At 42.3% G+C, this 14,016-nt stretch overlaps 2 protein-coding genes across 5 annotated transcripts; one reads left to right on the plus strand and one right to left on the minus strand.

The window, feature by feature from the left end:
- The first annotated feature begins 305 nt into the window (after positions 1–305).
- Positions 306–4,158, plus strand: ccdc137 (coiled-coil domain containing 137). The gene is made up of 6 exons (XM_012821532.3): positions 306–429; positions 936–1,069; positions 1,224–1,440; positions 1,598–1,680; positions 1,768–1,847; positions 1,995–4,158. Exons 1-6 carry the CDS (start codon positions 377–379, stop codon positions 2,193–2,195), a joined length of 768 nt encoding a protein of 255 aa, XP_012676986.2. The 5' UTR covers positions 306–376; the 3' UTR covers positions 2,196–4,158.
- Positions 4,159–5,191: 1,033 nt separating this feature from the next.
- On the minus strand, positions 5,192–11,221 carry LOC105894952 (G-protein coupled receptor family C group 5 member C-like). Of its 4 annotated transcripts, none has more exons than XM_031574510.2 (5): positions 10,992–11,221; positions 9,044–10,104; positions 7,163–7,263; positions 6,817–6,942; positions 5,192–6,621 (listed from the first exon to the last, which is right to left on the minus strand). In XM_031574510.2, exons 2-5 carry the CDS (start codon positions 10,023–10,025, stop codon positions 6,595–6,597), a joined length of 1,236 nt encoding a protein of 411 aa, XP_031430370.1. In that variant the 5' UTR covers positions 10,026–10,104; positions 10,992–11,221; the 3' UTR covers positions 5,192–6,594. The 4 variants fall into 4 exon arrangements, with proteins under 4 accessions (XP_031430370.1, XP_042564523.1, XP_042564524.1 ...); XM_042708589.1 differs by having other exon boundaries at positions 9,044–10,508; XM_042708590.1 differs by having other exon boundaries at positions 10,409–11,221.
- Between the last annotated feature and the right edge of the window lie 2,795 nt (positions 11,222–14,016).

Genomic DNA, 14,016 nt, shown 5'->3' on the forward strand with positions numbered 1-14,016 from the left:
CTTATTGTGTTTGGCCAGAAGACTCCAAGGATGCGTCTTAGACAGTGGTTTATGAAGGTTTGTAGTTTGTTTGTGATGTTGGTGGTAGTTCTCCAGGTTTCGGAGCCATAGAGCAGCACGGTTTTGATGTTGGAGTTGAAGATTTGAAGCTTCGTCTTGAGGGAGATGTTTTTACTTTTCCAAATTTTGTTTAAGATGTTAAAGCCTACATAAGGAAACAAAAATCACACACAGGTCTTGTATACCGACGCTAAAAACTACAAACTTCCGGTCGACTACCACATTCCACTTTGAACCCATAGTAGGCGTGTATTCGAGAGTTGAGAGGTCAGCCGCATTTAGCCCACGTGGGTCCAAGTAAATCGGTGAAAACAACATGGGGAAGACAAAAAAACCCGAATCTACGCAGAAACCAGAAAAACATCAGAGGTATCGCATTCTATTCAAGACTAAAGATACATTTTACATAAATCTACACGCCACCTACTGTGGTGACCTAGCAGGCAGTAGGCTAAATCTGGCAATGTTTACCCAAGCTAACGCTAACTATAATGTAGGCTAAATGTAGCTATTTCGAGCTAACAGCCTGTACTATTTAGTTTCTGTAACCAACAGGATATTTCGAAGTCAATATATAGTTGTTTGAAACTAAATTGTGATACTCTGGTAATCGTTTAACAAGATGAGCTCACCCATAAGTTGGATGAATTTGATGTTTGTTAACATTGTTATCACTAGCTCCATTCTAACCAGTTGCACTCCCTGAAATGTCAAGTTACTAACCTTATTGTGTGACTTAACGTCATACTGTCTTTCTGCCATTACAGAAAGGAACTTTAAAGTTTTGAGGTAGTTGGAAAAGACCAAATTGTGGTTATGTTAAGTTGTGTGAGGTAACAGTAACCAAAGTTAGGATATGTCTCTTCACGTCATAGGAAAAAGCCAAAGCAAAATGACAAGCCAACGCCGACTGAGCACCTGGAGCAGATTCCCTACCGCCTACGAGAAATTATGAAAAGTAAAGAGAGAATGAAAATAAAGGCCAAGAAGATTAAAACGGTGAAGAAATGTGAGTGATAAGCTATTTTTTTTTTGTTTTTTTACTAAACTAATAATGTGACATTGGTGCATTTCTCAAGCATAGAGAAACAGTTAAATGTTTTGTTGTAAAAATAAAATGGTTCATGGTTTTTACTTTTGTTTGTTCTATTGTGTCTCCCTAGCCCCAGCCCCAGCCCCCAAACCTCAGGATGGCGACATACCAGTACCACAATTCCGTAGGAAGGAGAGTGAGTCCGAACCTGCCTTCTTGAAGCGCATGGCACGAGAGACCCAGCATGTCATGTTTCTCACAAAGAACCAGGTGGAGCGTCAGCCAGAGCTGGAGCAGAACGAACAGGAGCACATGGCAGGAAAACGCAAGTCGGAGAAGAAGAAAGAGTGAGCATAGCACCTTATACTTGCACATCTCCTGTCTGATGTTGTTTGCGTATTTACTTCCTTGTTTGCTTTCATTTCCCACACTTGGCTATTGCTTATTTGTGGAAGGGTACACATCTCCCGGTTGTAAATTCACAGCCTAATTGTTCCTCCTCAGGCATGACCAAGTAAGGTTGCAGAGACTGCATCAGAAGAAGCTGGACCAAGAGGTACAGAGGGAGGAAAAAGAGAGGTTTGAAGGCATGTATTCACTCAATATTGTCAGTGAAGAAGAATAACTAATGTTAACTTCCACAACGTATTAATAAATTAATTAATTTCATGCAGATAAAGTAGAGTTTGGCGAGGTTGCCATGGCTCCCCCTTCTTTGACCTACAAACCCAGGAAGGACCCAAACAAGTCCAAGGTAGGCCTACGGACACTTTACACATTAAGGATGGAAAGAGGAACTATGAGTTTATAGCACATCAAATAGCTCCACTCCTAACATTAAATATTTCAGCGCTCAGATGTTGCATGAAATATGTGGCTTTAATTTGTTTGTTACCTCCAGGGGGCAAACCGGGGGCTGCTGCTTACCTCTCTCCTGGGCCACACGCCCGTCTCTGTCGCTAAGCCGTCGATGGCGAGGCAGAGGATAATGGAGGAAGAGCGTGTGCGCGTGGTGGAGGCCTACCGCCACCTGAAGAAGCAGAAACAGGCACAGAGCGAGCTCAGAACCGCTGGCATGAGTAAGCTGCTGAACCCACAGTGAAGCGTGACGCCCCTGAAGCAGTCACCAGCCTGCAGTCCCCAGAGGAGAAGATGGGACACGGGCATTACACTAATCACCTCAGGGCCACGGCACCTCTCATCAGGTTTGATGTGGTGGTTTGAAGTGTTTCTCAAGTGGCTCATCCAGTCCGTAGTCGGACACACCGGGCAGTGGTGACTGGGAGCCAGCTGAGTGTGTAATGGCCAAAGCTTCCAGTCATGCCTTAAACTGCGACTGACTGTTGGCTATGTAATGTCATCAGATAGCCTGCAAGCATGCCTCAGTGAGAGGACATGTAACTCAGAGCAGGAATAATTATATTAGCAGGAGCTACAAGAGTTGCAGGAATAATTTGGTTTCTTGGTTGTGCAGGAATTTTTGTCATTCTGTCACTTTCATAATTTTTCTCGTCCCTCATAGAACTCAAATCTCAAGTTATCAGTAGCTCGAGTTATCAGTGTCAGCATTGCAACATTTCTTGTCCATTAGATGGCAGTCAGACCACCAGGTTGTTGACGCATCCACAGTGCCCACAGAACATTTGGCCGAGTGCTGTAAACAAATCAGTAGCTATTTATTGCCTTTGCAAATTTTCTTTTTTCCATGTCCAGACTTTTGTTTTCTGTTTCCTTCAAAAAAGGAAAATGCCCCCTCTGCTTGAAATGTGTAATATTTTCTATAAAACTTTGTTATTTGTTAGTGATGCAATTGACTGATGTGTTTATTCTCTGCTTAGTTATGCGATAGGAACACAGGGTAGCTACATCATCTAGTTGCTCAAAAGTGTTCTGTTTGTTATACTGCACCCTAAACTCTTTTCTCTTTACTGTCAAGCTGCTCTGTTTGAGCCACCTGGCTGTTGTCACACCTGTGGACTGGCTCTGTGTTCCAGTGGTTTAGGTTGTCCAGGTGACAAATCAGTTGCCAGGCGACAGTGGCAGGTGCCTCTGATGTTTAGTGGGGACTTGATTGCGCCCTCAGCCTTGGACTCTGCCCGCTCATTTACACACATACACACACACACACACACACACTTTCCTATGGTCGCGTCTATAGCAGATGGCTCTCATGGTCATAGTGAGTGGAGTTGAAGTCCTGTTACTTGTATCTAAACCCAATTGTGTCTAATACACAGTGCATGTGCACAGTGTAGTCTGAATGTGTGCTTTGTAATGGTATTCATTGTTAGGTCGCTGTGAATAAGTGGGGTGTTCACACAAACCAAGAACACTTGCTTTACATTTACAAAAACATGTACATTTTCTCTACCCCTGTGGTATTTTTAAAACCACCCCAATAGAAGTTGCGAAGAGTATCCAACACCTGTCTGGCCAGATGTATTGTCCCTGAAGGCTCCTCAACATTTTATCTGTGAAACATCTCTCATGGTTTCCAATAGTATTGTAGTTTCTCAGTTTCCACAATGAGTGTCACTGTATGACCCCTATGCAACAATACACTCTACTTCACTATGACATTTTTGTATATTTCCACGGTTTCTGTTAAGATAATCAATATTTCGGGAATATATATGAAGGACATTCACAAACCATACTTTTGGATGGACAAAGCATACACTGATGGATTGACTAAACGTGTTAATATTTAGATTTGATACTTTTGGGGAAGTTGTGGCCTTTCTGCAAATAGCATTCATTCATTTAGGCTTTGGTCTCGATACCTAAACTGTGTTACAAAATACAGAGCACAAGATGTTGGATAGAATTGCTTAAATCTTAATATTTTAAAACCCATAACCTACTTTAGCCGCTCATTGAAATCAGCTCAAGCTTGGTCTGACCCGCAGTTCTTAATAAAAGCAGATCATGAATGTATTATTTTTTGGAAGAAGGCAGTGTTGAAACCGACAGAGGTAATACATTTATGCTATTATGAATATATTTCCATGGCATTAGGTGTTAGACTTCTGAATTAAATGTTTTGCATAGTAAAAAAAAAAAAAGGATTCAAGATTTTAATTTCACTGAGGTGAAATGAAAACCAGGTCATTTTGAATAGGCAATACGTTAGCCACCCACTTATATAAAATTATTCAATTTCAAATTATGTAAACATATTTTCAGTTATTTGTGCCTGCCCAGGACAAATGTTGTGAAGGATGTTTAGTGCATTTACACAGGAGTTTTGGTTAATGTTTGTACACGTCACTACACTACACATGCTTAATTAGTGCTACAGTCAATACTAATGTTGGTCAGAGGATTTAGATTAGTGGCCGAGGAAATGTTTACGGAAACTTCCAGTAAAAAAAAAATTATATCTTATTTGCTTTAAGTAAGTGGAGGATGTTTTTACACACAGGTGGGACTGTAGAAGCATGGCAGAATGGGCTGTTCACTGGGGCTGCTTACGTATTGTATGGCCCTCTCAACTTAATGGAGATGGAAAATGCACTCATCCATAACATGGACATCCAGAAGCAAATTGTAACGCCTGTTCTTTAAAAGCACATGTAGTATGATTTAATTCTGTCAGCACATGTGGACAAAGAGGTCACTTGTTTCATAATGAAGTGGCGTAACATCATGTGGGGACTTTCTGTATAAACCTTGACCACAGTATGAACAATTGTTTTTAGCCCAAATTGTTTTGTACATCTAGGTCCCCTAGGCCCTGCCTCGTCTCAAGGACCACCATCTCATGGCGTTTTGTTTTCAAGTACTGGTAGAGCTAGCGAAGCTATGCTGCAGTATAGTGAACAGGAAGGGACGAGACCAGAACTATTTGAATATGCTGACTGCATATCCTGGCAATGGGAGCAGGACCGTTTGCCTGTAACCTCCCCTTAGGCTGGCATGGGGGCACTTATCGCCTTATGTAAATCCCACCTCATAAAAGGTTCCAGTGTTTTCATGTCCACACTGCTTCCTCTTTCCATTACTTCAGAGAAGAGAGTAGCCTTTTGACTGCACCTGACCATCCAAATACTTTTGGTTCTAGTCACCATTTTTTAAATATATTTTGCATAATGCAAGTTATCAGCAAATGTTTATTGTATTTGTTTTTATACATCACTGAGCACGTCATGAATACGTCTATACATGTAATAATATTTATGAGTTGAGAGGGACAGGGTAGAGTTGAAATGTGTCACAATATGATAAGAATAAGCTTTCATTGCATTCCAAAATCATGAATGCTTCATCTAAAATTAGTAAAGTAGGATTTGTGTACTAAGAACTTAGCCTTCATAGTATAAAATCTTGATGGAGCACTGCTTAATAGTACAGGCACCGGTAAAACGGCTCCATCCACTCTTGCACAGTATGAACCAATGACAAAAAAAAAAGATGGACAGCATGGTGTGATGCACATATGTTCTGAAGAAATTAACCCAAAATTGGAGTCTGCACAGTAAGTGCTTCTTGGAGCCAGAGAATGCGTCGTAAACAGAAAATCGTCTAGGTCCGTCCAGAATTAACCATATTTGGTTAAATCACCATTTTAAAATGCCCTCCGGTGGCTTCACTTTTGACTGTGTGTACGCTGTCCATTGTTTTACCAGTCATTGGTATGAACTAGCATATGCTTGACCATCACTATTAACTAACCAAATTAACCAACACTCAACTCAAATGATCTTCGCTATTCACAAATAATTGAAAACTCTTAATCAGCAGCATCTGTGCTTAAGAACATTTCTTTGATTGACATTTTGGCTCTGATTTATTCGTTAGCTTTCCGAGACGAGTGGCCATCTTGCCACATCAACATGTCCATATAAACCAAGGGGCCAAATTGACTACCCCCGCCCTTTAGATGGTAACCAGGAAGAGGAGGCAAGGTATGGCAGACTGCATGCTAAAGGGTGTCTGGCCACAGAGAATAAAACGAGAGCCGTGACAGGCTGCATTTCAATTTCAAGAGTTTTCTTGGGATTTGTGAAGTTGATTATCTTAGCGCTCACTGTAGTGTCAGCAGCAAAAAAAAACATTTGGTCAAACTATTTGCCCATAGGAATCACAGTGCAGTTAAATTACATTACATTGAAACATAAAAACCAAAGCAACAGACTATATTGGTGAGTGCATATAATTTACCAGTCCTTACACTCCCTGAGGCCTCTACACTGACCTCTGCATCGGGAGTGCCACGTGCCACCTGAACAGCTGAGGTACAGGACCTCACATTACGGGGTCAGCTGTACGAATATGCTCCCCCACACCAATGCATTTTGGCTGGGAGGTCTAGAGGTGGGGGTTATGGTAGGGCTCTGTTAGTGGGATGCTGGATAGTTGGGGAAATTGGAAACACTCTTTCCAGCAGTGGGGCAGTTCCTGTGGGCTGGACACTCCAGTGCAGATCAGGCAGCAACAGTGAATAAATGACATGAAGGACAAAATAAGGGGTGGACATGGATGATGCTGCTTCATCAGATTCACCACTGCCTATGTAAGCCATTTCCCTAGAAGAAAAACAGAGACTCTTAAAATCACTTAAAGACACTTAAAATCAGTAACAACATTTGAATATATGAGTATGTAATGATTTGAAATGTATTCAGTAAATAATAGCTATTGAGTCTTTGTATGTGTGTGTGTGTGTGTGTCTGAGAGAGACAGAGAGAGAGTGTGAGTGTGTGTGTGTGTGTTCCACCTACACTGCTTGTGTGAGCCATGCCGACGAGAGGTTGCGGCTCTAGGGGTTTGGGCAGAGAGCTGCTCCTGCTCTGGGCAAGGTGAGGGGCAGATGCCCTGGGGATGACGGGCTCACGGGGGAAGTCCTTCTGAAGGACGGATATCACACAACAGGCCAGGGGGGAGATACAATGGACAGGACAAAAGGAATTATCAGTGGTGCATTATTTGCATTTTTCTAACTTCCGGCATTACGTACAAGTAGCATGAAAACCACATTCAAATTACTCTGAGAATTATGAAACCACGAGAACGGTTTTGCAGAGGGCTTGAGAATTTGTACAGAAGTTAGATCATTTGAACACTCACATTGGTAAGACCTTTGGAGATCAGCGCTAGCTCAGTTGGTTGGTACACACAGCTACGCAGCTGGCCGTTGTAACCACTGTATGGAGAAGTAAGTTTCTTGGCTAATGGACAAAAAACAAACAGAAGAAAGGGGGCAGCGTTTAACATCAGATTGATGACAACACAAGAAGACAATTAATATGAATGTAAAAACTCAGTGTACTTATCCAACAAACTCACATCTTTTTTACCCCTTGACTGTCACTATTGACCATTTCTGGACTAGGGCAGCCAATGTCTGACACAGTGCCAAATGGTCAACCTAACTCAAATGAATACTCCTGCTGGTTCAAACTAATCTGTGCTGAAAAGGGAATACTTGTACCATGCACATGGTTTATCCCTGGCAGGAATTAGGCCATTATTTAGACGCTTTACCTATTCTTATTGAAACTGATTTAGCTCCTGTCATTTTAACATGTCAGTATCACTTAAAGGCCTTTCAAAGGCAGCAGCATGTATGGTATTTATCCACATGAAGTTATATATCCCATATTCCTTCATACTGTTACTAAACACCAGTGATAATAAGCAACATAGAAGGCACGAGGTATTACTGTTAACTCTACACACAGCACTGTATACACAGTATACTGTGTCACTCCCACCCAATGCAGTACATAATAGTTGCCTTCATCTGCAAAGCCATCATTCCCCTGATATAAAATTATTCCAAAGCTTAATGAGGTATTTGGCCACACTGATGAGTAATCATACATGGTCATTGTGTTTTCACATGTTTCTTATTATTCTAGTTTAAATCTATACAGATTTTGAGCTTGGTAAAATTCACACATTTATACATTTATTTAAAATAGTTTATGTTATATGCTTGTTTCGCACTTTAAAATATATGACTTGTTCCATATTCTTATATTTACACATCACAAACCAGATTCCTTAAATTTTTGTGGCATGCTTATTTTGCTAATAAACTGAGGTTGTCTGTCAAGCACTGCTGTTCACTGCATCACTTGTCAACCCATATGAACTAAAAATTACCCCAAATGATATTTGCTGATAGTCCTAAAATCTACATCACATCTTTATCAATGATCGTAAACAGCAGTGGCCCACACATCCAGTCCAGAGTATAAATGCATGCACCAATACCAACCATAAGTGTGTCTACTGATGAAAATACTACCCACCTAGGGCTCTTACACATTCCTGCCCTATTTAGAACATACGACTGAAAGCTTTAGGAGCAACAAAGTCCACATGACAAGGGCTCAAGCCCAACTTAAAGTTACATTTACATTTAGTCATTTAGCAGACGCTTTTGTCCAAAGCGATGTACAAGTTAACTTACTAGGTTAGCGGTTAAGAAGAAGGAAGCGTTTTAATACCGTTGAGGGTTAGGCACTAATTTCTGTTCCATACCCTGGTTTGAAGAATGCTATGAGTTATGAAGGCCAAGAGAGGAACGTAATGTAAAATGTTACATCACAGGTCTGTGTTATATCACAGGGGTATATGCGTCCTCACTTTTGCAGGAAGTGAGATCAGACAGATTTATGCACCATTTTCCATCGGCTATCTAACTATCTACAATTACAACCGACACTCCAGATAACTGACATAGACATGTCAACAGGGACACCAGAGCCATAAATTGAGAGCTGCAATACAACATATTATTGTCACTTTGTGAATACAACTATGATATACTGATCAGCAAGCACTAAAGGCATTTCTGCCTTTTGAATTTGTAGGTGTAGTACACCTTTTTCTTCAGCCACTTTATAAATAATCAAATATACAGTTAACATTAGGCATGCCAATGCCTGCTAAATATAGATATATATACTGCATATATATAGTCCATTTATGGTATAGTACCTGTGCTGGGCTCATCCATGGTGAAGGCCTTGTTTTCTATGTACATGTTCTGCTCTACCTGAGTTTGTCTCCTCAGAATGTTCTCATAAACCACACCCCTGGTGGGGAACATGTGGTCCTCATGCTCAGGCTCTTCGGCGCTTTGGTTCTCATGGCTGAGCAGGCAAATCTCAGGGATGGTGTAGAGGATGAGGAACACCCAGCCATTGGACACCAGGGCGATGGCTAAGGTGGGGTCATCCCAGGAAACGTCCCCCACTATCTGGTTGCCATGGATGTACATGACGATCCAGGTGACCCAGATGCTCATGGAGAGGACGCCCGTCATCAGGATGTAGATGGCGTCGCGCCGGAGGTTCCTGTGCTTGTGTGTGAGCGAGGGCACGGCCATGAGCACCACCACCACCAGCAGCACCATCACGTAGATGAGCGCCATGACAAAGTCCTTGTTGGTGATCCGGCACGAGCGCTCAGGCAGCATAGCCTTGCTGTCGGGGTCACGCGCCACGGTGATGATCATCCACTCGGTGTTGATGATGACCTCCACCAGCCACACGGCCACGGCGCCCAGCCACAGCAGCCAGCCGCGCGGGCCCCTCTCCTGCCGCTCCAGAAGCACCAGCCACAGGCCGTGCATGAGCAGGCAGGAGAAGCAGCCAGCGAACAGCACACCGAAGAGGAAGCGGCGCACCATGCACGTGGTGAAGTCCCGGCCCACTATGAAGGCGATGGACAGGCCGAACAGGCCCAGCGTGAACACCAGGAAGCTGACCTGCAGCAGGGTCATGCTCTTGCGGGTCTTGTCGGGCACGAACGGCAGGCTGGCCATCTGGATGATCAGCAGCATGAACGAACCGACCACGCCGGCAGCAGCAAAGGCCTCCACCACGATGCCCCACGCCGCCTCCAGGTCGCACAGGTTAAAGTAAAGAGACTGGACGGAGGGGCCGCAGCCATTCGGGGGCTGAGTGGTTAGATCCATGACACGGGGGGACAGGGCAATGGGGAGCCTTGTGAAGTAGACAGGCCCTGGAGAGTCTGGATTGGGCCTTGATTGGAATCTGAAAACACCCAGGCACAACATTTGTCACTGGGCATGACTATCTAGGGTCACAAAAGTCTGGGGGAGACAGCAACACAAATCTTGTCAAAACGTCTGTCTAACATGGAGATTACCAAATAATTAATTTTAATGGTGGTCAGATAGCACACATTTAGGACTAATTTAAGGCAGAACTCTTATGACTCTTTCACCTTATGGTGGATGGAAACAGCGTGGAAAGGTACTTAAGACAGTACTTGGCGGCTGAGATTGTACCTTCTGCTAAGAGAAGCAGGGAGTTGTTCAAACAAACATAGACTCACCCTCTGTTTCCCTGGCAATTTCTCAATAGATTGGCCTTGATCGAGCTTTTTGCAAGAATCCCATCCTACACATCACATCATGTTCTCTGCTTTATACAGCCTGATGGAAACGTTACTGTCTTCATTACGTTGTTTGAACAGTGGCAACAGGTTTATGAAATATGCGGAGTCTAATTCAAATTAACAAACAATCACTCTCGTAATTATTTGTATTTGTTTCTAAACGTACAGGCGACTTCGAGTGAAGGGCTATTGAATAATCATTGGTCTTGTGATTTTTCAGACCAGACCAGTAAAGCTGTGTGAGACCCTGACGAGAGCATATCATAAGCACAAACAACCAGCCACATGAGTATTAACGTTACCGAAGTTAATACCCTAAAGTCACGAGCGGAATTATGAAAATTCCCTGTAAGTCAATAACAATATAACACTAAAACGGCTCACTGTTTGGCGCCTATGCTGCGCAAGAACAGCTCATGAATTTTAAGATTTAAATGGGAGTGGAAATAATTTCTGGTAGAATTCAGTACGTCACCACTAACTTTATCAAACTAGAGGCATTACACATCAGAGCCCTTACCTGTCCACCCAGTCAGTCGACTGTTCTCTTCTCTTCAGAGGTACCACCTGTTAATTCTAATAATTAGGCCCTTATTAAAAAGGACAGACTTTTCTCCCTTTATATCTTCTTACGGTAGTGTGAGAGGCAGTTTCCTTGCTGTCATATCAGGTATTCCAGAAAATCAACGCAAAACACATGATATGTTCTCAATCAAGACATCAGCGCTCTCTTCACACCTTCTGCACCTCTACGTCTGACCAGAATGTTAGCGCTCTCCGCCCACGCACTCAAATCATTCCACCCGCCTACTGTAGGCCTGCAGTAGCCACATCAACTTTTGCACACATCTCTCGTGCACACAGTCTCACTGTAATCCATCTTTCTCTCAGCATTTGCGTTGTATTTTAGCTCTCGATCCTTTTACCACGGGTATTAAGTCAGAGTAAACCAATTGTATTTGGGCCTGTCTAAAACCCTGGTGGCCCGCACAAAAGCCTTCCACATTTTGTGTAAGTAGCCTGGCCAATCAACACATTTCCTGAACCAGCTTATACATACAGCTATGCTGCTGAAACAACCTTTCCTGCCCAGCAGTAACTAAATTATACTCAAAAATAAGTCAGCAGTAGTCTGTGTAGGGTTGTAATTGGGGTGTATCTAGTTTCTGTAAACGATTTGAGTGTCCAGCTTTTAATTAATTCGGTACATTTAGTAACTGAACTAAATCTGAAGGTATTTTAATAAGTAGATTTAATATGTAGATTAATATCAATCAATAACCTTAGTTTACAGCATTTCAAGTGAAAATGTGGTGTGTTGTGCCACCCAGTGGTAGATTATTGTGCGTGCATGAGCACATTTCTTTCAGCTCTCTTGAGATATAAATTGCAACTACTTGGTGACTTAACTATTATCTGGACAGTTGGAAATCTACACATTATTTATTAAATTAACATTATTTTCTCCTTTTTTTGCATTGCCTTTTTATTCCAGTGTGACATTTTTTGACCAAAGAACTGTGCTATGTTGATGGAATTGCATGACATACAATATTTGCATTACTGAAGTGTAAAGCCTGATCTATGGTCGTCCGTATCAGCAGACACGCAGAGCCCTCTGCGTCGTTGCAAACCCTCTCCGAGCACCTCTCTGTGGCCTGAAAATGAGACTCACATTCACGAGCGGGGGTTGGGGGAGACGGGCCGCCCATTTCATGATGTGGATATGTATCAAATGTTTGTAGATACATCAGCATCTGCCTTGATGATTTTAAACAGTAGATGACGTTGAGCCATTTTCCACCCATTAAATGTTGATTTTTATAAAAATGGGAATTTTGTCAGTATTAACACCAACATTGATGTGTTTTATCACAGTTCAGTTAACACATTTTAGGGTGCACTTACACTTTATTGAACACTTACAACATAAAGCCTAGGCATTATGTATGCAACTCATGTCATCAGGAAATCACACTCATATCACTTATACATATATTTGTAGTTTTTTTGTTTTAATATGGAGGAAAGTTAGTTGTTTGATTATGATAAACCTGAAAGATATAGATATTAGTCACAAACATTTTGAGCAATTCCAGCACACTCACCATTGTGTAGAGGGATACACTCATATATGTCCCTATTGTAGTGGTCATCAGCTCGTAAACGATGATGAGCTATATGACAAGGCAAAACCTCTGTCTGACCACTACAACAGGGACATAGCAATAACGTTTCCTGCACAACTCCTTTCATTCAGGGCCTGTTTTAGAGCAGAGATTGCTCAGCAGTTCTCAGTCTCCCAACTTGCCAAGATGCTGATTGTGGATCACTCCGTAACATCCACCTTCGGTGAGGTGTGCACTGCCCTGCTATTGCATCTGACATCTGACACTGGCAACAGCCAAGTGATCCTTTTCCAAATTGAAATTCATTAGGACCTACCTGAGCAGGAGACTCTGAATGGGCTGGCTATCCTGTCCATTGAAAAAGCATATCATGCATCACCACTTTTATGTTAGAAAGGCATCATTCGGCTTGCAGGTGTGCTGTGCATTTGGCTGTGCTCAGTCAGCCTGTCGGTCTTGACGTTCAGATTTTGCGCCTAAACTAGCTATATCGTATTGTCTCATCACATGATCAAATAGAGACTTGACATTGGACAACAAGATATATATATTACCCAGCAATCATTATTGCATATCTGTATATGACAAAAATCCCAAAGAAAATAAGAAATTATTCATTTATTTGAATAGTTTTTGTAATAGTTTCCATAGTTTATGTAGGATAAGTATATAATTGTGTTATAGATTGCTACTGACTATTTCCCTCCACCAAAATAATGAAAACCATGACAGAGATAGGTTTGTCATTTCAAGGGCACATATAGCATAAGGTACTCCTCTACATGTATTTTAATTCATCTTTGATCACATGCGTGTTGACATAGCGACACTGAGAGACAGTCACTTCCGAGAAATGCATTATGGGTGGGCCCGCTTTGCCCACAGGCCCCACTGTCTATAGTTATGCCCCTGACAGCACAGGTACACTCATTTAAAGCCAACAGCAAATAAACAAAATACACCTCTTTCAACCACAAATAAGAGATACATAATAGCAACTTCACGCAGAGGCTCTGGCTTAGGGGCCCCCTGAGCTCATGGGCCCCTGGGTAACTCCACTTAAACTCACATATGCCTTACCGATGTATATTCTCAAGTTAAACTTATTTGGCATGGGGTAGATGTTATGGCTGACTTATTCACATTTCAGAGCAAAGAAAAGGCCATGACATTTTTTATGAGTTCACATACAGATATGACAATTTCACGTATGCACACTCACACACACTCACACACACACACACACACACACACAGATGCACACAGAGACACGCACACTCACACACACACACACACACAGAGACACGCACACTCACACAAACAGACACACACACACGCACACAGAGACACGCACACTCACACACACACACACACACACACACACGCACACAGAGACACGCACACTCACACACACAC

Source organism: Clupea harengus, chromosome 1, assembly GCF_900700415.2.
Source record: "Clupea harengus chromosome 1, Ch_v2.0.2, whole genome shotgun sequence".
NCBI classification, from domain to species: domain Eukaryota; kingdom Metazoa; phylum Chordata; class Actinopteri; order Clupeiformes; family Clupeidae; genus Clupea; species Clupea harengus.